The following is a 23016-nucleotide window of genomic DNA, read 5'->3' on the forward strand; positions in this document are numbered from 1 at the left end:
GCACTGGTTTATTCTCACTTTGATGCCACGTTGTTTTGTAAAGTAGTCCTCCCCACCCCCTTTTAACATTTTATTGCCAACCGATGGAAAAAGAAAAGATATAATGGACATCTTTAAAAAAATTTTAAAAGATTTTATCAACTCACTCAGTCTGTATGTCTGTCTGGTACAAATTTTGTACACGTTATTTTTCCCACTTCCCATTCTCGTATCAAGTTGAAACTTTGCACAATACCAGAGCATTATAATATAGCAAGTGGGGTACGCTGAAGGGTGAAATCAAAAGCTCAGCAATTAAAGATCTCAGCCATGCAGGGCGCCATTTCACGCGTACCTCATACCTCCTTCCTTATTGTGTAAAGACTTTTTAAATCATCTTCCCTAAACGTTACAAGTCTCAATTATAAATTGTTTCTACAAACACATACAGAGATGTCCTGAGAAGCACATCTAAATAAATAGAGATGTCCTGAGAAGCACATCTAAACAGAGATGTCCTAAGAAGCCCATCTAAACAGAAATGTCCTGAGAAGTCCATCTAAACAGAAATGTCCTGAGAAGTCCATCTAAACAGAAATGTCCTGAGAAGTCCATCTAAACAGAAAAGTCCTGAGAAGTCCATCTAAACAGAAATGTCCTGAGAAGTCCATCTAAACAGAAATGTCCTGAGAAGTCCATCTAAACAGAAAAGTCCTGAGAAGCACATCCGAACACAGATGTCCTGAGAAGCACATGCAAGCACAGATGTCCTGAGAAGCACATCCAAACACAGATGTCCTGAGAAACACATTCGAAAACAGATGTCCTGACAAACACATTCTAATACAGATGTCCTGACAAGCACATCCAAACAATAAAAAAGGCACATCCTATCACAGACAAACACATAAGCTTTATGTTTTTCAAAATATTGTGTAGGGCCTATATGTAGCTAAAATATAATCTCTTTTACAATTAAAAAATAAAAGGGTACATTGGAAACTTTAAAAAAATTGCATCATTTATTAGGGCTAAGTTTAAGAAATACGGTTAAAAGCATAAACGCAACTTACCTCTGTCTTTGCAAACCCTATTGTGTCAACCAGTGTATTGCGTTCCGTACAGAGTTATGCACCATGCTATAAAACCGACTAGTTTTAACTAGCAGCTATAAAAAAAAAAGTACATTATCAAGTAACAGTGTCAACTGCGCTGCTCTAGGGGCAGGTTTGGATTCTCGCGAGCACGCTACTCTGCCTCATCGTGGCGCTCGCGTGGAAACGACCATTAGAGGAAGTGGTTAGGCTAAATGGGTAGCAACACAAGACTCCCGTGGGGTGCCCACGGGTAGACGAGAGTCAACCTCTTGCACGGGCGGGGTTGTAAAAAAGTCCCCACAAACCTGTCACACATCCATGCGCTGTTCCTCAAAGGGACCGTTACATAAATGGCGGGTCCCGCACAGTTAGCTTGGTACAATGAAGGAAAATGGCAGAAGATCCCGGTGCATTCTCGGCCTTCTGCCGTGTTTAGCCCACGCGTTGGGGGCCAAATGTATCGGTTAACAGCAATGCTTTACATAGGCATTGTCTAGGGTCTCTCCCAAACAGAACTGTGTGTTCACACAGTTTTTTTTTTTTTTACTGTTTGGCGCCCAAACAGGTTTTTTTTTTTCAAACTTAGGGCTCGAAGAGCCTTCGGCTCAGCCCTTAGACATCAACAAGGTTTGGATTCTAAATGTGGAGAAAGTCTTTTTTAGCGGCCCCCGAAAGGGGAAAAGACGCTATTAGTTTTGTGTGGAATGTCTGTCCGTCCGTCCCGATTAGAACTCGTAAACTAGAAAAGATAGTGAAAATCCAACATCATAATATTTTAGACCATTCTAAGTTCTGATGCAACGGCTACGTTTTTCTTTTATGAAAGCCAAAAATCTAATTTTTAAATCAATTATGCAAGCAGTTTTTTCATAAAAATACACCACTTTTACAACTATTCAGTATTAATAGTAACAAACACGGGAGGCTCTTTATTGGGGGGAGGAAAGGGGGAACCAACATTTACCACATTATCAAATTTTCAACATATTTATGCAAACGGTTGTAGATTTCTTGTCCAAAAAATATTAATTTACATTTGTATTGTTAGGTTATGTAAGTTCTGTTATACTAAGTACTATATTTACACAAAAATGTTTACTAATTTTTTCAAGAGAATAAATCTAATTAGTATATATAAGTTGGACATAATTTAAAACAACATATAATAAGTAGTTTTTCATATTATCGCGTGAACTGTAGTACCAATCGATTACCATAGAGCACTTAACCAAAGGGAAAAAAAATTACGGAAATGCTTTTTTCTTGAAGAATAACAGATTGACCCTTTACAAAACAATTAGATCAATTAGATATTCATTATAAGACAATAGTTAGGCCAGACTCACATCTAACTTTACATTCACTTTCACCTATCCTTTGGTCTGCTGGACCGCTGGGGCACTACACAAGATCTGTTAACCTTTTTTTCCCCCATTCTTCTCTGTCATTTGTCTTTGATAAAATTTCATTCTGATAATATTGAAACCTGCCTTTTTACCTGCCTGGGTGGCCGATTTTCAGTTTGTGTTTCTACACAAACTGTCTTTGTAACCTTGTTATTTAATACTCTCGATGACAATCGTATTAATTTTTGTAACATTATGAATAATTAGGTTTTCATTTCTTCCGTGCTGCCTTCCAAAGCAGGGTGGCTGCCTGGTCGTGCGGTATGCGCGTTGGACCGTGACCTCCGTGTATGACGAAGGCGCCGGATGGACTGTCGTTCGGACTTCCCGGTTCATACCCTGCTCGCTGCCATCCCCTGTCATCCTGCGGGTGACTTTGAATGGGAAGTAGATTATATTCAACTCTGAAGGAACATCCAAGACATGTAAAACATTTAAGAAACATTTTACAAAGCAATTTTAAACAAAGAAAATTTGCTAGAGTCTGAAGTCGAGCTCCAGCCTCCAACAGCCGACGTGTTTGCCGCTGAGCTGTTCAAGTTCTTATAAAAAAAAGAATGTTTTATCAGTCCATTGTTAGTTTAAGACTTTTATTGAAAAACATACTCCGCTACACAAGGCTTATCTTCCCTTCGCCAAGAACATTTTCTGTATAAATAATGCATAAATTAATGAACTAATTGGTTTATTTTGGATTGATTGTGTTTTTATAGACAAGAAATACTTGTGGAAAGTTTCAACTTGATCCGAGATTCGAGAATGAGAAGCAGAGGAAAAAGTGAAAGGCCTATACGTATTATATGTTTATACGTCCGCCACACAGCGGTGCATAGACAGAAAATATCAAGTATAAGCTTTGTGGCAATGTCAACCTATGTAACTATATACTTTTAAGCATATTATGTTGAAAATCTAGGTTGAAAATAAAAGTGTATTAGGAACAAAAAGTTGGTTTTCAAAAACAGAAGAGCATAAAAATAAATACATACAAATTATTACTCATGTCAAGGGGTGCAACAAGTTTAAAACTTTACACATGATTGAAAACACTTATCTTCTCTTGAATGATTTTGTTCTTGCCTGCACTTTGCAATTAAAAAGCTATATATTAATAATGTCAGTTTACAAACTGAAAAATGTAAATTGGTCCTTTAAGCTACTCTACATACATATCACTTTGAGAACCCCTTTCACTTTCACCTATCCCTTAGTGTGTTGAACCGTTGGGGTACCACACGCGATCCGTTGACCCTCTTTCTCCATTCCTCTGTTTTTGCCTTTGAATTTCCTTCAGTGACGGTTCATTCTTTGTTGTTATCTTCCCATCACTTTCTCTGTCTGCCTCTTTTTCTCTTCCACTTTGAAATAGGACATTCTTATCTTATAAATGACAAAAGATAAGATAATTACGTCCTACGAGTATTGATGTATCAATCTTGGGATGCATGCATGCAGGACCGGATCTAAAGGAGGGCAGGTGGGGACACTGACCCATGGACTCGACACTAGAGATTTATTTAAATATCGAAATTTCGACAGATCAGAAACTTGTAAGTTTATTTTTATCAAACTTTTATCTTCACATTCTGACTGATAATACTTTAAATCCTAATATATAAATGCAACTTCAGATTTACGGCAGTGCGTCAACTCAAGGCTTACCCTCCACTATCTCGAAACTATACATTTTTGTACTAAAATATGCATATGAAATAAAAAAAAAAGAAGGAAGATGAGATTACATTTACAAGTACTCTATTTTTCTACTAAGATATGATTTTTACATTTAAGTACAAATTATTCAGAAGTGGGATTTCGAAAAAGTGTAATCATGTCCCCGTATGTCCAATTATTTAAATCTGGCCATGTATACATGTTAATCCGTGACTTTAATTCTGTCAAGTTATTGGTTTTCCTGGCTGATTCAGGCAACCCATTTCATGCCCCAGTTGCATTATGGTAGAGGAGACACTTGTACAAATTTATCGTAGCAAATGGAATAAAAAATGTGCCCTTATCTTTATGTCTTTATTAAGCTGTGTTTTTTTAATTTGTTAATTATGCATTTTCAAAACTTAAAATAATATAGAAAGACAAAGGCACCAAAATCAGACTGATGCGCTCCCTGGTCATGGCCACTTTCTTATATGCTTGTGAGTCTTGGACGCAAACTGCAGAGCTAGAGAGGAAGATCCTAGCAATGGAATTGGCATCCTAGATATCACATTTAAAGACCGCATCACAAACCAAGAGATTAGAGACATGGTCATGAAGCAATTGGACCACATGATGACCTTCTAACTATCTTAAAAAAACGCAAGCTAAAAATCTATAGCCATATTACAAGGCCTATGGGTCTCGCAAAGACCTTCCTTCAGGGAACAGTACCAGGAAAAAGAAGAAGAGGCATACAGAGAAAGCGAGGGGAAGACAACATAAAAGAATATGGACGAGCCTGCCATTGAAAGTGGTTCTAACTAAGGCAAAAGACAGAATAGAATGGAGAAAGACGGTCAACAAATCTTGCATGGTGCCCCAGCGGTCCAATAGACAAAGGTATAGGTAAGGCAAGGTAATTATGGTTCACTGTTCTATGTATCATTGCTACTTTACTTTTTAGCTACTGTTGCAGTTAGTCAGAGTTATGGCTAAAGCAGTGAGAGTTAGATGTCGCTAGTCTATTGCAAATAGTTGGTTAATTAATTATTTTTTGATCATCCTTTATATTATTATAGTATCATGTATCTTAATAGTATTTACTCTGTATATATATATATATTGTTGTAAGTTCGAGTTTTAAAGAATTATATCTACCCTGTGGCGTGTTATTGCATCTTCGTAGGCTGAGCGTTTGTCTTAGATCAAGTGCACCTCCGATTCCGCATGTCAGATGATCTGGAGAAGATACAACACAAGTCTGTCTTCGAGCAGCACCGTGAAAGTGTTACTTTAATCAAATGTAAATATTTGTTAGAAATCGCATGGCTGTATCTATTTTAGTTTCCTGAGTTGAGGGGTCCAATGCAGATGACGATATTCTAATATTGGTCGTGTGGTTTGAGACATAAGTGGGCCTAAAAGTGTTCCTTGAGGTACACTTGAGCTTACTGTTATTGGTATTGATATGGAGCCATTTATTATTACATTTTGTTTTCATCTATCAAGAAATCCTCAACCCAATAGTGTAGTAGACAGGCAATGTACATTTACTTAGCTATTGTGACAGTAAGCTATGGTGACTTTGTATGCCTTTTAGAAGTCTAACAGAGTGACATCTGCTTAGATCTAGTAGTTTAGTTTCACATCACAATTTCCTTTAGCCATTTTGGGTGTAAGGACATTATGTTTTTATTAGTGGTTTACGATGTTTCTAGTATTTTACACCTGAAGCTGGTGAGTGATACGTGCCTGGAGTTTCCTGTATCAGAGTGATCTCCTTTTTAAAATTAAGGCTTCACATAGCCCTAAGCTTCTTTCCAGTTTCACAGCTCTCTACCTTGATTAAGCTAAAATAAGAAGGCGCCTAAGCTTTTTTTTTTTTTTTTGGGGGGGGGGGGGGGGGGCGGGGCACCTCTTATACGCCCACAACAGTTCATATATAATATCTAATATATATCTTATATATGATCTCTTTTGAAAAAATAATTTATTAGTATATATAGTATAAAACCAATAGTCTATGCATAGAAAAAAAAAATTGACAAAAATGTCATTTCTGTTCTAATAATGTGATAGGCATATTGTAACTAGTATCTATCTTGGAAAACGTGGAAAAATATTATCAATCAAATGAGGAATAAATTAAGAATATCACCCCAACACCCTACACTGATACAGATTTTGTTTGCTTTGCAATGTGCTCAACTCTTTCAAGGCTCATCCTTAGCACCTACACATGAAAAACATAATTGTTGACAATACCTCCGTTCACCAACAAAAATGTTTAATACCATTTTCAAGCAATCTTTTAGAATATAATATCATATGCATCGTATAAAAAGTACTATATCTATATATATATATATATATATGGGGTGGGGCCGTCGCTTAGTGGTTGAGCGCTTGGCTTTCGAACCTGGAGTCCAGGGTTCGAATCTTGGTGTAGACTTGGTGAATTTCGTGATTTTTAGGGCACCCCTAAGTCCCCCCCCCCAACTCTAATGGGTACCCGACCTTAGGTAGGGAAAGTATATATATATATATATATATATAAAGAACATATATAGAACACATAGAAATGCTGTTGAAGTGTTGGTGTGGCTGGTTTAGGTGACAATAATATGCCGTACATTGAAGGCCAGATGGTCGTCGTCTAAGGCATAAATGTCTCGAGTTATTCATTACAATAATTATATGCACACACCTGGTGCACACAAGTGTATTTATACATAGACGAATATCGATAATGCTGAGTGCCCAATTAAAGTAATCCTTAAATGAATAATGTTAATGTCTTACATTTAGAAGATTAAGTGACCCTGCTACAACCCTAGAAATAATACAAAGTTGGTTTGACAACGTCATTGTCAAGTTAAAGAAAAATGATATAGTAGCTCAGATGTTTATGAATAAGGAATTGTCTCTTTTTAGTTTTTTATTGTTAAGTCTTCCATGATCCCCCCTCCTCCCTATAAATGTACCCTGGGGCACGAAGTGAAATGGGAGGTTGAAAGGTAAGGGCGGGGAGTATACACAAAAAGACCTCGTTTAATGGCCAGTGTTTCTAATTAGGACTTAGGCACAGCAGATAAGTGTCAGGAATCTAACATGCTAATTTATTCAACGAAAAAATAATGAGAAAAGACCTATATAATTGAATCTTGTCAGTAACATCGAGGTAGCATATACATTTATGAGCAATTAAGATTTGGATGCAAAAAGATGCACTAAAAATATTGTTGACCGAAAAACAATCTATATGAAAAACTGTTACAATGATGCCATTAATAAGGATATCATTCTACATTAAGAATTTTTATATACTATGCAATTAATAAGTATAATATAATATTAATAATATACATTTAGAAGTGTTCAAGATAATGCTATTACTAAAAATAACATTCTATAATTCTATAGGCTATTTGAAGCGTTTACAGATATTACAATTATTAAAAAATAACATTCTATAATTCTATAGGCTATTTGAAGCGTTTACAGATATTACAATTACTAAAAATAACATTCTATAATTCTATAGGCTATGTGAAGCGTTTACAGATATTACAATTATTAAAAAATAACATTCTATAATTCTATAGGCTATTTGAAGCGTTTACAGATATTACAATTACTAAAAATAACATTCTATAATTCTATAGGCTATGTGAAGCGTTTACAGATATTACAATTACTAAAAATAACATTCTATAATTCTATAGGCTATTTGAAGCGTTTACAGATATTACAATTATTAAAAAATAACATTCTGTTGATAGAACTGTTACATATGATGTCATAAGAATAACATTCTCCATTTAGAACTATTACAGTAGATATGTAATCAAATATTCTGGATACATTTGGGCGTCATGAAAAATGACAAAGATTCCTTGATTTTTATTTCCTCCAGAATCATAGGGTCTGTTGGTTCCTGGCTTTTTGGGAGGACACTTAGTTTCTGGGGAGGTCGCGATGAACTGTCCAGTCAAAACTCTAGCTCTGTACATGTAACGCTTGCCACGATGGTCTGGTTCAGCATAATTTGTAGAATAGCTGGACTCGGTAGCGAAATAAACACCTTTACCGTAAGCAGTACCTTAAGAAAGAAATAATAAAAGAAGAACTCTATGAAATGTGTGATATAGTAAACACTTGTAGAATACCGGAAATTAATTATAATAAAAATGAATATTATAATTAATCATCTTTTGCTACAGCATTTCTGAAACTAAAATTGACGTCAATATATTTTTAAAAACTTTAAAGATTGATAATTCGGACGATGAAGACAGTTTCGTGAGTCAGTGCGATGTGGGGGAAAAAAAAGGTTCCCTGATTACCAGATTTTAGATTTCCTCAAAACATTGTTAGCAAAATTATTTTTTAAAGAAGTTCTGACTAAACACCATGAACAGTCACAAGCTATGGCTTATACCGTTCTTTCCACAGAAGCTTCGATTGAATCCAATTTCATTAATTTGATTTATAGAGGAGGCTGAGGTTCCATGAAATAATTTCCTTTCATTTTGATGGTTCTCAGGATTGTGCAGTTCCAATTCATCTTTTTTGGCACAGAATTGCAAGAAGAGGGATTTGTTTTGAATGCGTTGAATCTGAAAATAAAAATGTCCTTAAAATTTCACTATGTTGAGTATAACAAAAAACTTTACTTTAATATAACATAATACGCACATTTTTCTTTTTAATTAGTATTTAAAAGTTTAACATTGCCAGAAAACACAAGACAAGACAAATATCATGGTCCTCCAAAGAGTAAACGTTATTCAGTAATTTCTCATTTATCCTGTTCATTTATATTGTCCAACTTAAAGAAACTCTTTTAACGAGTTCAATGTCAATATACATTCCCAAGAAACCAACAGAAAAAAGAGCAGTTCTCCATTGATGCTTAGACAATCGATCACTAAAGAATCATAGTCACTGGTTAGCAAACGGACGTTGTCAAGAGTCTGTCTTATACTATATATTATATAGTTTTATTATTATGTTATGGATTGTATACAATATAAAAGATCGAAATGAAAGTTATTAGAATGAATGTTTATTCTATGTCGTAAGTATATGGACCTCTACAATAATAATAAACAACAAGAATAACTAAAAAGAAATACTTAAAAAAAAAAAACAAAGTTTATATCAAGCGTATTTGTATCAAGTAGTTTGTACCAGTCACGTAATTAGATTTGTAATAGATCTAGATAAATGATATTCAACATCTTTTCGTATTTTTTCTTTATAAAAAAATAAAGTAGTGTGAGAAGGCGAATTTAAATAAAATAGGATCTACTCCAATCCACCATTTATTTATCAATTTTCCTGCTGTCAATAACAGATCGTTAATTGTATAACTATTACTGGGAATTATGACAATAACTTATAGTGATTGCTCACAAAAATTAATCTGATTATCATGACTTTCTTTCAATACATTTTAAGCTATTGAATATTTTTTTTTAGGTTTGATATTTTTTAAAATTTGGTATAAATATTATTATAGCTGAATTCACTAAAAATGAAATTAAGCTAATGGAATCCTTGTGCCTCATGCAGTATGTCAATATCAGAAATGTCGATCTTTAAATTAGTCGAAGCAAGACGAAGGTCTCCTCTAGTGGCTACATTTAGTCTATTTCTATGCTTACTTGTTAAGTTTGTTTCGCATTAAATCTACTTTAACGATGTATGTTGAATAGTTAACATAATTCCATTTGCGACCACAGTTTTGGAATTTTACAGGACCATATAAGTGCAGCGGAGGCGCGGTGGCTGAGCGGTAAAGCTCTTGCCTTCCGAACCGGGGTCCGGGTTCGAATCCTGGGATTTTCAATTTCGGATCTTCAGGCGCCTCTGAGTCCACCCAGCTCTAATGGGTACCTGACATTAGTTGGGAAAAGTAAAGGCGGTTGGTCGTTGTACTGGCCACATGATATCCTCGTTAACAGTAGGCCACAGAAACAAATGACCTTTACATCATCTGCCCTATAGACCACAAGTTCTGAAAGGGGAACTTTACTTTTTTATAAGTGCAGCCATATCTCTCCTGTGCCTCCAGTGTAAATCTTTTATTTTATTACTCAATTTGAACATCAGTAACAGATGTTTAAAAATGGTCTTTTATATTTACATTTTTTAATTTATTACATCCTAGAAGTGAATCTTCATTTCTTCATAGAGCATTGTTAGGTGAATTGATGTTCTTTGACACTAATTCATTTATCAACAAACAAGTTATGTGAGTTTGTAAAACCCTTTAAAATAGATTTAATCTCTCAATAGAAGAGAAAATGATATAATCAATGAATGTTAATTTCATCCCCTGCAGATGAAGGTTGGTTTCATTCATTTGTGTTAGATGTTAATTATGTAAAACAAATCCTTTAAAAAAAATTTTTAAAGTCATCTAGCGCCCCCGTTGAAGACCAGTGATCTAGAATTACAATAATAAATGTGTGCGATTAAAAATATTTTTACCAATTGTTTTTGTTTAGCGCAATTTCATGCTTTTAGTTTTCTCAATGTGCTATGATCCTGTCACTTGTCTGGGTCAGATGGGGAAAGAAAGAGGGGGGATGAAGTGTATTGAACTGAATGTTGCCGTGATCGCTTTTTAAATGCATTAAAAAAATTGTTCACTCGGTGCTCAAGCCTCTCAAGGGGACTAATTCAACTTATACCAGCACACAAGTCAAGTACGATTTTTTCCCCTGTTCACTATCAAAAGAAATAATGAATTACCAGCAGTTAATTAACTAATTCTTTTTAATTGATTCTTGTTTCCTCAGGTACAAGAAATAATTGTGCAAAATTTCAACTTGACTCGAAAATGGGTGTGTGAGAAATTACGTGTATAAAAGTTTTTACCAGACAGAGTTGGCATAAGTTTTGTAAGAATATACCCATTTATAAGGAGACATATAGGAGCGATTGTAGAATAAATGGATGTAACATTTTGGTGATTCCTGTCTAACCAAGGATTGGCTCAGTGTTAAAAATAAAATAAAGTTGTTATCACCGGAAGTGGTAATTGTTTCAAGCTTTCCAATACCCGAAAACTGCTCTCAGTGGCATGCGTGGACAACATAAACACATTACATAGGCTACATGTTGACAGATGGACAACATAAACACATCACATAGGCTACATGTTGACAGGTGGACAACATAAACACATTACATACATGTTGACAGGTGGACAACATAAACACATTACATACATGTTGACAGGTGGACAACATAAACACATTACATACATGTTGACAGGTGAACAACATAAACACATTACATACATGTTGACAGGTGGACAACATAAACACATTACATACATGTTGACAGGTGGACAACATAAACACATTACATACATGTTGACAGGTGGACAACATAAACACATTACATACATGCTCTAGTAGCCCTAGTGCATGGGTCGGCAACCTGAGCCTCGCGAGCCACATGCAGCTCCTTAGATGTTAAGCTGTTACTTAGTTCCATGCGCAAATATTATTTATTTTATCGAAAAAAAAAACATTTAAAAATCGTTCGATTCGATTAACGAATATTAGGCACCAATTCTATCTCTCGGCCACTTGTACTCGCTTTTCAGCGCACCCCTCTTCCATGTCTTGAAATGTAACAAATTTGCAGGTGGAAGATATTCAACATTCTTCTGCCTTATCACTTGATATAAGATGATTCTTGCGACATAAATGACACTGCACAGGTTGCCCTTTTTGATATATATTGCACATGAAAACACTTTTAGGGTCAACCAGGGTCAACTAATTCAGAATGAAAACAAATTAAAAAAAAACAAGCAAATACAAAAAATATTTTTTTAACAAAATTATATAAAAGAAACAACTGGAAAAAAAAAACAGCCATGTTTCTCAATAATGTAAGATTTATTTCCCATTTTTTCTGAAGCATAAAAAATCAACTACCAATAATTTATTGATCAATTTTTTGTTATTAAACTCATGTTTTCTTAGGGACAATGAATAATTGTGCAAAGTTTAAACTTGATTAGAAAGTAAAATATCTAACTGCTATCTACCATAAATTAATAATTTGCCTAATCCGTAGGATATGAGAAATACGTACCTCTTCGATCACGAAGGCGGAGCTATATATAATCATCAGTTGTTATTTTAGCACTGAAAAGCAGCTATTTAAATATACTAACAATACTAACCTTTTCAATCTTCACAGACCTTCCATTTAATGATAGTTTGAAATGATCTTTTACTTCTTTATATTCCAGACTTTTTGAGTTTAAATCACATACTTCTAAATTCTTATTATGTGCCATCAAATCCCAATATTTAGGCCAAGAATTGGTTCTAGTTAAATCTAAAAAAAATAATGGACAAAGGACATACAATTTAAACATCAGCATTCAAGCATTGTAAATATAAATCGTACTGACATATAAACACTACAAGTTTAAAACTTTATCCAATGTTTACTTTTTTAAAGAAAATACAAACATATGGAATTCTACATACTTTATGTCTTTAAAGGAGACACGGTGGCTGGGTGGTAATGTGCTTGGCTTCCGAGCCAGGGGTTCTGGGTTCGAATCTTGGTGAAGACTTTGACATTGAAGTTCGGTATGTTAAGGGTACCTCTCAGTTCACCCAGCTCTAATGGGTACCTGACATTAGTTGGGGAAATGTAAGGGCGGTTGGACGTTGTGTTGGCCACATTGCGCCCTCGTTGTCACAGAAACGGATAACCCTTATATCATCTACAGTATGTGTCATCCACGAGAACTTTACTTTACTTAAATGTTTTTAAGGGCTAAAAGTAGATTTTATAAATGGCGCTTATTAAATCTTTAATGTCAAATGTCCATGCAGTTATTGAAAGGATGGGCAACTTTTTAACGAAAAGTTGAATTAGTGTAAAATATATTTTTTTCTATTACGCACATAAAGGTTTAAGAATATATCCCCCATTTTACTATAAAAGTACAGCGTAAAATGATAATCTCAATAAGTGCAATCACTTTCTCCATCCATTTTGATCCTTGTTCCGACCCATACAAAGCTTGCAATATATAGCTAGAATAATAGTTATTTACATTTTTTGGGCAGCTAATTAATTACGGCTTTAGGACATTCAATCCAGATGCCAGTAACAAAAGAAATCTAACCATTAAATTTAATGTCGGTAATTTTTCTTGAGCTCCCCCTAGTTGTGTGCTTTAACCCTTTAAACGCGTGTGGTGGTTCAGCCTCTAAACATCAGAATTGTAATTCCATTTTGTATGCAATCATTGTAAAACAGCTCAGCACTTTAAGGGTTAAAAGAATAACAGTTTATGCATGTTATAGAATGCCATAGAAATAGTTGTTGAATTCATAACTAATAAACATTTAAGAGATTGGAACACTTCTTAGTATCCGCTATCTCTGTAGCTTGGATTGCACGTACGTAAAACAACAACTGGTGACAATACTGTCAACATAAGCAAGAGAAGCATAGAGACTACAGAACACTAATGATATGTATTTGTGGTAAGGTAACAAGTACACAGAAAGAAAGAAATTAATGAAGAATGAGAAAGGGGGGGGGGGGAGGAGGGAGAAAACAGAGAGGGTAAAATAAGAGAAGGTGAAAGAAAGGAACCAGAACAATCTCATGCAACTACCAAAGGTTTGCTTATCTGTTAAAGAAATAACAAACAATGATCATACCTTTAGCTTCGCTGAGACGTTTAATTTTCAATGTGGAGTCTTTTTTATCATTGATATCTAAGTGAATTTCAGTCATACTCGTGAAATCGATGAAGTATTTGTTGCCATTGGCATCTTGTCTTGTGAAGTGACTGGCTTTATTGTGGTATTCTTTTTCTATCTCACTGTTTAGCCTATAAGTAAATAGGTGACATAGTAATTTATTTATTTAAATATATATAAAACATCAAGAGAAGACAATTTACTGGCTAATCTGGTGCTGTTCCCTAGCCGACACCCAATTGTTGGCACTTTGGTATGACCGTTGGGATGCTTCCGACAAGGGCCGTGAGCTCTATAGGCAGTTGAGTTGACCAGTCCGAAAGGACGCGTGGTGGCAGCTTAAACGTGCGGAACAGGCCGTCCTAGCCCAGTTCCGAGTCGGACACTGTCCATTAGGGACGATTCATGGAGAATTACGACACGCTGTGCCGCCACTGCATCGAGGACGTAGAAAAAGTGGACCCCATTCTTTACGAATGTCGCGTTTTGCATGAAGGACGATCGGGACACGGATTTGAGAGAGAGAGAGAACTGGTTCGTGTGTGGCATTAGGGCTGTCCTTGGACGGGGGCAAGGCGACCTTAAAACTCGCTTCCCGTTTCCTTTCAAGTGCTCTAAGGGAGTAATTCTCAGCATGGTTCGTTATAGGAAGGGGGAACACAAGTAAGGGTTAATGAAGCCGTGTCCTAAAATAAACGAACATGCTTAAATTATCAGCTGGTTTAACTCTTTCTCTCCGTAATTATTTACCACATGCTGGTGGAATCAACGTTGGTATCGTCAGTTAGGAGAGAAAGAGTTAAGGGAGACTCAGGGGAGTCTGGGTAGAACCAATCTCATTCCTGCGAAATCATTCCCTTTGGTCAAGGGTCATAAATGACACAAGCTCAACCTCTAAGGACACACTACAAAGAGGTTGTTTCAAAGGAAAAAGCAAACACAGAAATGAGTGTATTCAAGTTTAAGTTATATACAAAAAATATTGACAGTTTATCAAAAAGTCTCACTTTTAAGAAATCAAAATTTGCGTTATCACGTTTATCTAGACCGATTTGCAAACAACATTAAATAGATTTTCCTGCTTTACATAAATGTTATTTGACTATTTTTATGTATAAACATTTCTTAGAAACACTTAATCACATCCAACTTACAATGTATCATAATTGTTCCAGTTTTTTCCTTGACCATATACCCACTGGACAGAAGGTGATCTTGGAAGTGAAGTCTCAGCTGAATCGTTGACTGAAGTTTCATTCAAAGGTATGTTGAAGGAGTCTAACATTTCATGCTTATTACAAGAAGTGTCTTCAACTTCAGCTATCTCATTCAGCTTGCAATTAACTTGCGAAATGTCAGATGTTTCTTCAGCTCCAGTCATTTCTTTTAGTTTGACATAAACATTTGAAAGTTCACGTGTTTCTTCAGCAGTTTTAGTCATTTTCTTCAGTTTGCCATAAATTTGTGAAATTCTCTCTAAATCAAAACCTTTCATTCGAACCAAACCATCCTGACAACTAATGTCAACTTTGATGTTATGTTCAATCCCTAGATTCTTTAATTTTTCAATCTAAAAATAGTATATTTTAATAATATTATATCAATATAAGTTATATAATATAACTAGTCTAATATAACTATTAATTTCAGTTAAATTAATAATTATTTTGTACAATTTTTGCTACAATCAAATGTTTCAACTGTCAAAAGTTTATTTTGATTTATTTGTTTTTTTTTTAAATCTTTCAAAGTTAGGCGTTCCTTTGGTGTGTTCCAGTAGAGACGCTTACAAATATGTCATACATGTCATCTACGTTGGAGTCGCAATACTACTTTCTATAACATGAAGTGACATATTGACTGAACATGTGTACCTGCTTGACAGTAAGCTGATGCAGATTAGATTCTTCCTTCTGTATATCATTATAAGCTAAAGCACATTGTTCTTGAAGCTTTCTGGAAATCTCTGCGTTTCTATGAGCATCAGCTGAGTAAATCTGTATTTTGACATTCATTGAAATTCTTCTAGCAGGTGTACTGTTTTTTAAGTTATGGCTATCTTTTTAAACATAAAGAAGAGAAACCATTTTTACTAGCCGGCAAATTTTATACGTGAAGTAGAGTTACTGTTTTTAAGTATCTAATTTTGCTCTTTAATTTTACAAAATATAAGCAATATACAAATTTCAAAAATAAATAAAATCAGTGTTACAACTTTCTCGATAGCCAAACATTAATTGAGTAAAATCTTTATTCTAATTTTAAAATAATAAATATCATACAATTGTTTTTCTGCATTCACCTTTAAAAAACTCATCAAGAATTGCTGGTTCATTGGTAACTAACTTTATGTTTACAACGTTCTGTGGTTCTAGTTTACTAAACTGCTTTAGTGATTGAAATATCCACTTTTTCATTGTTTTTGCTTTCGTCTTTTTGTCGACTAGAAATAAAATAATAAATGAAATTATACATTCATGTTTCTTTTTCATTGACATTAAGTAGAAAATAATGGAAATCATATAGATGAAATAAAAATAAGCACTCAACACAAGAGTTTGAGTTTGATTTTGAGTTTTTGGCACATCGGCACAATTTAGGCCATGTCTGCCCGTAATCCCTCAAGGGTTATTCTCCCTTCATACCGCACGAGCTAATTTTTATATACTTAAGCCATTAGAATCAAGGTCCATTCACAGTTAAAATAGTAAAGGTAGTAAAAATTTAATAATTTAATAAAAATCTTTTGTAAAATATTATACTGATTAGGGTTTATTAAAAGAAATGTCTATAAATCAAATAAGAACATAAAACTAAAATGTTATTTAACCTTGGTTAGGCCATTAACAGAATATTCATCCTTTGTTTGGGACCCCTCAACTCAAGAGAAGATTAAGAAACCGGAACAGACACAAAATAGAGCAGTGAGATTCATAACAAATGAATATTCACATTTGACTAGAGTAACACCTTTAGTAAAATCACTAAATTTAGAAAGCCTTCAGGATAGAAGACTCAAAAGTAAAGTACCAATTATACATAAAACACTTCAAAAACAAAACCTAGTAAAATACTCAGAAAGACACAAAAATAAAGGGACATTCCTATGCTAGGACAAATTGGTATAAATGCTCCTTTCTTCTCTAGTGTTATTAGGGCATGGAATGTGTTTCCTGAGTCCGCCAGGAAAACCAATGACCTGGCAGACTTTTAGTCATTAGCTAACATGCATGGCTAGATTGATCTAGGAACATGCGTAGAACGCAATCTTCTTCTCTCTCTTTTTTTTTATTTTGAAGTAACGTCTGTATTTTATAAGATAGAAGATAAGAAAGTGAAAGCACATTCTATTTACCTGACTGTAGAGCTGGTAAAGAGACAGATTTAGCTCCTAGTTTTTCGGCTTCTGTAAAAGCCATCAAGATGCCTCTGTCCATGGAATGATCAAACTTGTTCAGACTGATGTGAACGATATGTTTACAGAACAACTTTGGTGCTGAGGTCACCATAACCCCTTTTAATAGCATTTCATTCTCTAAATGATATTTAAACAAAAAAATATATATTGTTAACAAAAGTTAGTTTTGCAATAAAGAAAAAGTAGAGAATAATTATCTTATACGTGTATACTGAATTGCGGCATTGGATTAACAAGAAAAACATTTTAAAAATAATATTTTAAAAAGACAATACCTCTGTTACGCAACTTAAAATATAATATAATATAAAAAAATTAATTAAACAAAATATTTAATCTAAAACGGGTATCGAACTAGAGATGGGAATCGAACCCAACTTTTAAAGTTCGGGTTCGGTTCGGTTCGGTCAGATTTAAGTTCGAGTTCGGTTCGGTTCGATGACGAGTATAGTTCGGGTTCGGTTCGGTTCGGTCAGGTCTAAAGTTCGGGTTCGGCTCGGTTCGATGTTATGAAATTATGTCATATCAAAATTAAGTTATAAGGTTTAATGTAATTTATTAGTTAAAACTTTTTTATTTGAATTTTTACATAAAACAAATACTTTGCAATATATAATAGGTCTATGGGCAATACTTTTTCCAACATAATGTTGCCTACATACATTTAAAGCGTTGTAAAAATTTCTTAATGGAGATAGAAATAAAGATGCGGTAGGTTTTCGTTCAAGTAGGCAAGTGGTTTCATTCAGGGCGTGACGCGGCGCTAAGCGAATTTTTTTTAAAAGACTAATATCGATGTGCTTTCTTTCAGAACGCACTATTCATCACAATAAAAAAAAAAAGGCGAGGGCCATATTAAATCTAATAATAAAGAGGCAGACCTGGCCAATAGAATTATGCAAGGGACATTCTAGGTAGGCCTACATATTGCGCACATACTTCTATAATGGGCGTGATCTTTTTAAACAAATATTCGTGTAAAGACGTCTCTATCGAGGATTTTTTTTCACACATAAGTCGTCACTATAATAAATTGCAATATACGGAAGAAACTCGACTATTCTGAGACAAAAAAAAATGCAGAAGAATCACACTAGCGAAGATGTTTTAAAATGTTTTCTTCAAAACGTTTTGACCCATATTGTGCATACGCGCCTCGCAAAAAGCAGTCTTCAGTTGACAAGGTCTTATTAGAAGATAAAATGACACCTCCACTTAATATATTTTAATTTTTAAACATGTAATTATACTAATATTCAGATAAGTTACACTAAAAATAAAACTTTTTTTTTCGGTGCCCCCTCTCTTTGTTAGTTGGTCGTTGGTTTGTCGCTTACAAACAGCTAGTACAATTGAACCAATATAGGCATTTTATATTTTTACCGGTAAGGATAGTATAGATGGACTTCTTATGGTCCGACAGTTATGCTGGGCAGGGCACGTATCCCGTATGGGAAACGAACGTATGCCAAAGGCAGTCTTTTTTTTTTTTGGTGAGCTAAAAGGTGGTCAACGTTACAGAGGCGCCCCATGGAAACTCTTCAAAGACCAGCTTAGGAGTCAACTTTGCTTAGTTGACATAGAAGAGAGCACCTGGTTGCACGTGGCCTTAGAACGAGTCAGTTGGAGTTCACTTCCGAAGGACGCGGGATACACATTTGAGACCAAAAGAAAATCCGCTGCCGGGGACAAACGCAGACGCGAAAAGAAAAACTAAATCAACCACCTGCGAACAGTGTTTATGCTTGCCCTGGATGTGGCAAAATATGTAGGTCACAGCTGGGCCTGCACAGCCATGGGAAAAACTGCATTCCTCACTAATCTTCGGACTCGAAGACAAGCCTTATAATAACATTTAAACTTAATACACTTTCAAATAAAGTTCTTATGTGAACAACTCAATATAGCCTAACTGTTATTACAATATTCACATATTTAACTTGTGATAGAGATGTAATATTAATGAAATATACTGATATTTAAACAAAATCTAGGTCACCACAAAACAACGTCTTTACTCTTTCATGTCTCAAGATTGTTTGCCGTTTCACATTTGCATTACGCTAATTTCATCATCCTTAATGCATAAACACCAATCAATCGCTTAACCTCTTCTTATCGCCACCAGACAACACACACACACACACTCTCTGACACCCCTTTTTGTCAGGAAGTTGCGTCTCCCCATCCCCCAATTCAAGGTACTAACCATCCCCACCCACGGGAGAGGACCCAAAGTTTGAGAAACGCTGCATTAAAAATACTGATGATCAATGCAAAACAGAATAATAGTAAAAATATTCAGGGGCGTAGATAGGAATTTTTCATCGTTTGGGGGCCCGGGAGGGGCTGGACTTCTTTGGGGGCCCCTGCATTTTGCGTAATATTGAATATTTGTTGTAAAAAACACTAATTTGGGGCCCCCCTCAAGTGGGGGCCGGGGGGGGGTTACATTTCTCCCCCTCCTCCCCCACCCTTGCTACGCCACTGATAATATTCCAATATGGAATACTTCACAATTTTTGTAAAAATAAATCACTTAATAGAAGATAATTAAAATTTATTTTAAACTAGAACACAAATGAACCTATTTATATCTACACTCTCTAATCGGCAAAAAATATTCTACTCTCAACTAACAGTCATCTCAAATAAAAGTGACAATGTTTTAATGTTGACTTTGTACTTACTAGGAACTTGAATCTAGATCTAGATCTAATTAGAGGGCGCCTATTCGACTCAAAACCAATATTGCAAACAGCCCGCGAAAATTCAAGGTTAGGGGGAGAGTCGGCACGTACGGAAAAACCCATGGGAATCAAAGCGAGCCGCTTTTTTTTTTTCAAAATACCCCCCCCCCTCCCAAGTTTTCAAAGTATAATGGAATCATTAGAATTTAAATAAAATATTTAATTAATTTTTATTTTAAACCCAAAATATAAAAAAAAGGGATGTAAAAATTGCAAAATTAGTTCGGTTAAGAAAAGGAGGGTTCGTTCGGTTCGGTTCGTACCAAGCAGTTTCAAAGTTCGGGTTCGGTTCGGTTCGGTCATAAGTGAGGTTCGAGTTCGGTTCGTTCGGTTCGGGTTCGGTTCGTTTCCCATCTCTATATCGAACCCATGTTTTTAACACCGACAGATGCGTGAACGTACGATGTTACCAAATCGGCCAGATTTTGAAAATCTTAATATGAAGTTTATCCCTAGTTATCTAATAAAAAAAAAAAACGCGATGAGTAGGCCGAGTAGGCCTACAATCTCATTTTCTATGGTCGATGTTGCAATAAAGTTGCGTTTTTTATATACGGAAAGATCCAATTTCGAATTAATTCTTTTAAATCTATTTTTGAGATCAATGTAATTTAATTCCAATTTTTGTCCATTGATAGAGAAGCTGCTTCACTGACAATGTAGCACATATGTATGCATATGTATAACATACATAATGATATGGTATGGTTGTTACACATGTGTTATGTAATCTATTCTGATCTAACATCTAGACGATCATCTGATTTTATTTTCCGTTTTACTGTAGATCTAGAAAATTTAGATCTTATAATAATCTTTTTCGAGACTTAGAATTATTTAAGGCGAAATACAATGCATAATTTAATGTAATGTCCATTATACATTTTTATCCGTTCATAGATGATTTCCTTTAAAGTCGGATTTGGAAAAAGACGATGGAGGACGCCTCTGAGTTTGTTTGTAAAAAGGAAACCGTTGCGACTTCTGTTGTAATGGTTACCGATTAGGCGCCGCAAATAACATCTTTATGCAGTGGGTGCCCTCGCACTGCGGTGCGGGGGACAATGAGGCGGCTGATGCTCTAGCACGTGAAGGAGCGCTGGCCGTGCACACTTTTGAAGCCCCAAGTACGTTTAACCAAGCTACGACATTAATTCGAGAGTGGGTACATGACAAGTGGTTGAAATCCCGGGATGGCTCCAACAAAGCCCGTGGAGTCTGACAGCATTTGCGTCGCCCGGACCGCAACGATCCATGGTGGAGGCTAAAAAGGTCAGAACAATCAATCATTGCGCGGCGTAGAACGGGGCACTGCCCTGTTGGTGCTTATTTTGCCCGGTTCCGGCCAAAGTTTGATGCTCGATGCCGGCACTGTGGAGAGTTGGTGGAAACAGTGGCGCATATCTTGCCAGAGTGTCTGCAGCTCCGGGGTAGCTTGTCTGCAGAGTCACTTGACCTGTATGGGAGCTTTAAGGCACTACGCCTAACAGCAGAGTTTCTCGCCAAGGCTCTACGTGAGGACTAGCTCTTCCAGCCTTGCTACCAAATGGAGTTTATCTCAGGATCCGACAGTGGCATCATAACAATATAATTTTATGTAATAATGACAATTGTACTAATATTTATGTCCACATAAGTTGATAATTTGTAAAAAACAGTTGTAAGTACTACTGATATTTTACAATGAAATAGTACATAGAAATGTGTAAATAGATAGTAGGCCTATCACTAAAAATGAAAGATGTTTTTAAATCTCTATTTGGAGACATATTAGAATAAGCAATACAAGTTTTGCGTTACTCATACATGTTATTATTTGTTGTTGAAAGATATTTGAATATCTAGTTAAAAATGGACTTTGGTAACATACATAAAAAACAACAACATATAAACTTGGCAGTCAATAATTAGATATGTCTATTTATATATGTCTATGATTAATATCACAAACTTTTTAAATTGCATTCTCTTTGGAGTGACTGGCCAGATTTTTCAAGCAAATCAGCACCAACTTGACCTTTGGTGAAAATGAATCAAAACTATATTACATTATGTTACATATAAATAATAATTTGTTTTGGTTAAACAAAAGAAAAGATTTCAGATTAGATTAGAAACAATAATTTTTTTAAAATACAAAAAATAAAACAATCCCTCCATTGTACAACTAAAAAAATAAATATAGGCATATATATAGATTAATAATAATAATAATAATAAAGCTTGTCTTCGAGTCCGAAGATCAGTAAGGAATGCAGTATTTCCGGTGGCTGCGCAGCCCCAACTGTGACCTACATATTTTGCCACACCCAAGGCAAGCATAACCGTTGTCAGCAGGTGGTCGATTTAGATTTTCTTTTCGCCGTCTGTCCTCGGCAGCGGATTTTCTTTTGGTCTCAAACGTGTATCCCGCGGCCTTTGTGAGTGACCTCCAGCTGTCTCGTTCTGAGGCCGCATGCAACCAGGTGCTCTCGTCTATGTCATCTAGGGCAAGTTGGCGTCTTAGCTGGTCTTTGAAGCGTTTATTTAAAAAAACAATTTAAAAAACAAATAGCTCACACCAGGTATGAAACTCGTGTTTTTACTCCGTCAGCTTCATAAACATAAACTGCTGCCCATTAGACTAAGGAGAAGTGTATAAATGTGTCATTGTTTATTGGTACTATCATTATAATTATATAGACATCTAGTCCTAAATCTAGATCCATATCTACACTTCTGATATATAACTTTTAAGGTCTAGATCTAGATTCTAGATGTAGGCCTAACCTATATAAGATTTACATAATAATATAAACAAAGCTTTTACCAACTTTAAAATTTAAGTCACAACAAAGTTATTGGTACATTACTGTTGATTACGTCATTTTTTTTAAATTCAAATTTATAGCCAAATTTACATTTATTTATATTTTACTTTGAAAAAATGATAACGGTCAAGCTAGATCT

At 35.2% G+C, this 23016-nt stretch overlaps 2 protein-coding genes across 6 annotated transcripts in view; both read right to left on the reverse strand.

The window, feature by feature from the left end:
• Positions 1-1199, reverse strand: part of LOC106051983 (protein mono-ADP-ribosyltransferase PARP14-like) — a 47604-nt gene extending 46405 nt beyond the window's left edge. The window contains exon 1 of the mRNA XM_056022449.1: positions 1053-1199. The gene's annotated coding sequence lies outside the window, so the exon portion shown is untranslated. The remainder of the gene's footprint in view (positions 1-1052) is intronic.
• A 5205-nt stretch (positions 1200-6404) lies between these two features.
• Positions 6405-23016, reverse strand: part of LOC106052003 (protein mono-ADP-ribosyltransferase PARP14-like) — a 39127-nt gene continuing 22515 nt past the window's right edge. For all 5 annotated transcript variants that reach the window (XM_056022447.1, XM_056022445.1, XM_056022444.1 and 2 more), the window contains 9 exons: positions 22019-22084; positions 17255-17434; positions 16202-16342; positions 15774-15958; positions 15054-15469; positions 13858-14030; positions 12351-12508; positions 8580-8757; positions 6405-8240 (listed from right to left, as the gene is read on the reverse strand). In XM_056022447.1, the coding sequence (XP_055878422.1) occupies positions 7969-8240; positions 8580-8757; positions 12351-12508; positions 13858-14030; positions 15054-15469; positions 15774-15958; positions 16202-16342; positions 17255-17434; positions 22019-22084 (1769 nt within the window). In that variant the 3' untranslated portion in view covers positions 6405-7968. The remainder of the gene's footprint in view (positions 8241-8579; positions 8758-12350; positions 12509-13857; positions 14031-15053; positions 15470-15773; positions 15959-16201; positions 16343-17254; positions 17435-22018; positions 22085-23016) is intronic.

The sequence above is a fragment of the Biomphalaria glabrata genome, chromosome 3 (genome assembly GCF_947242115.1).
Source record: "Biomphalaria glabrata chromosome 3, xgBioGlab47.1, whole genome shotgun sequence".
Taxonomy (NCBI): domain Eukaryota; kingdom Metazoa; phylum Mollusca; class Gastropoda; family Planorbidae; genus Biomphalaria; species Biomphalaria glabrata.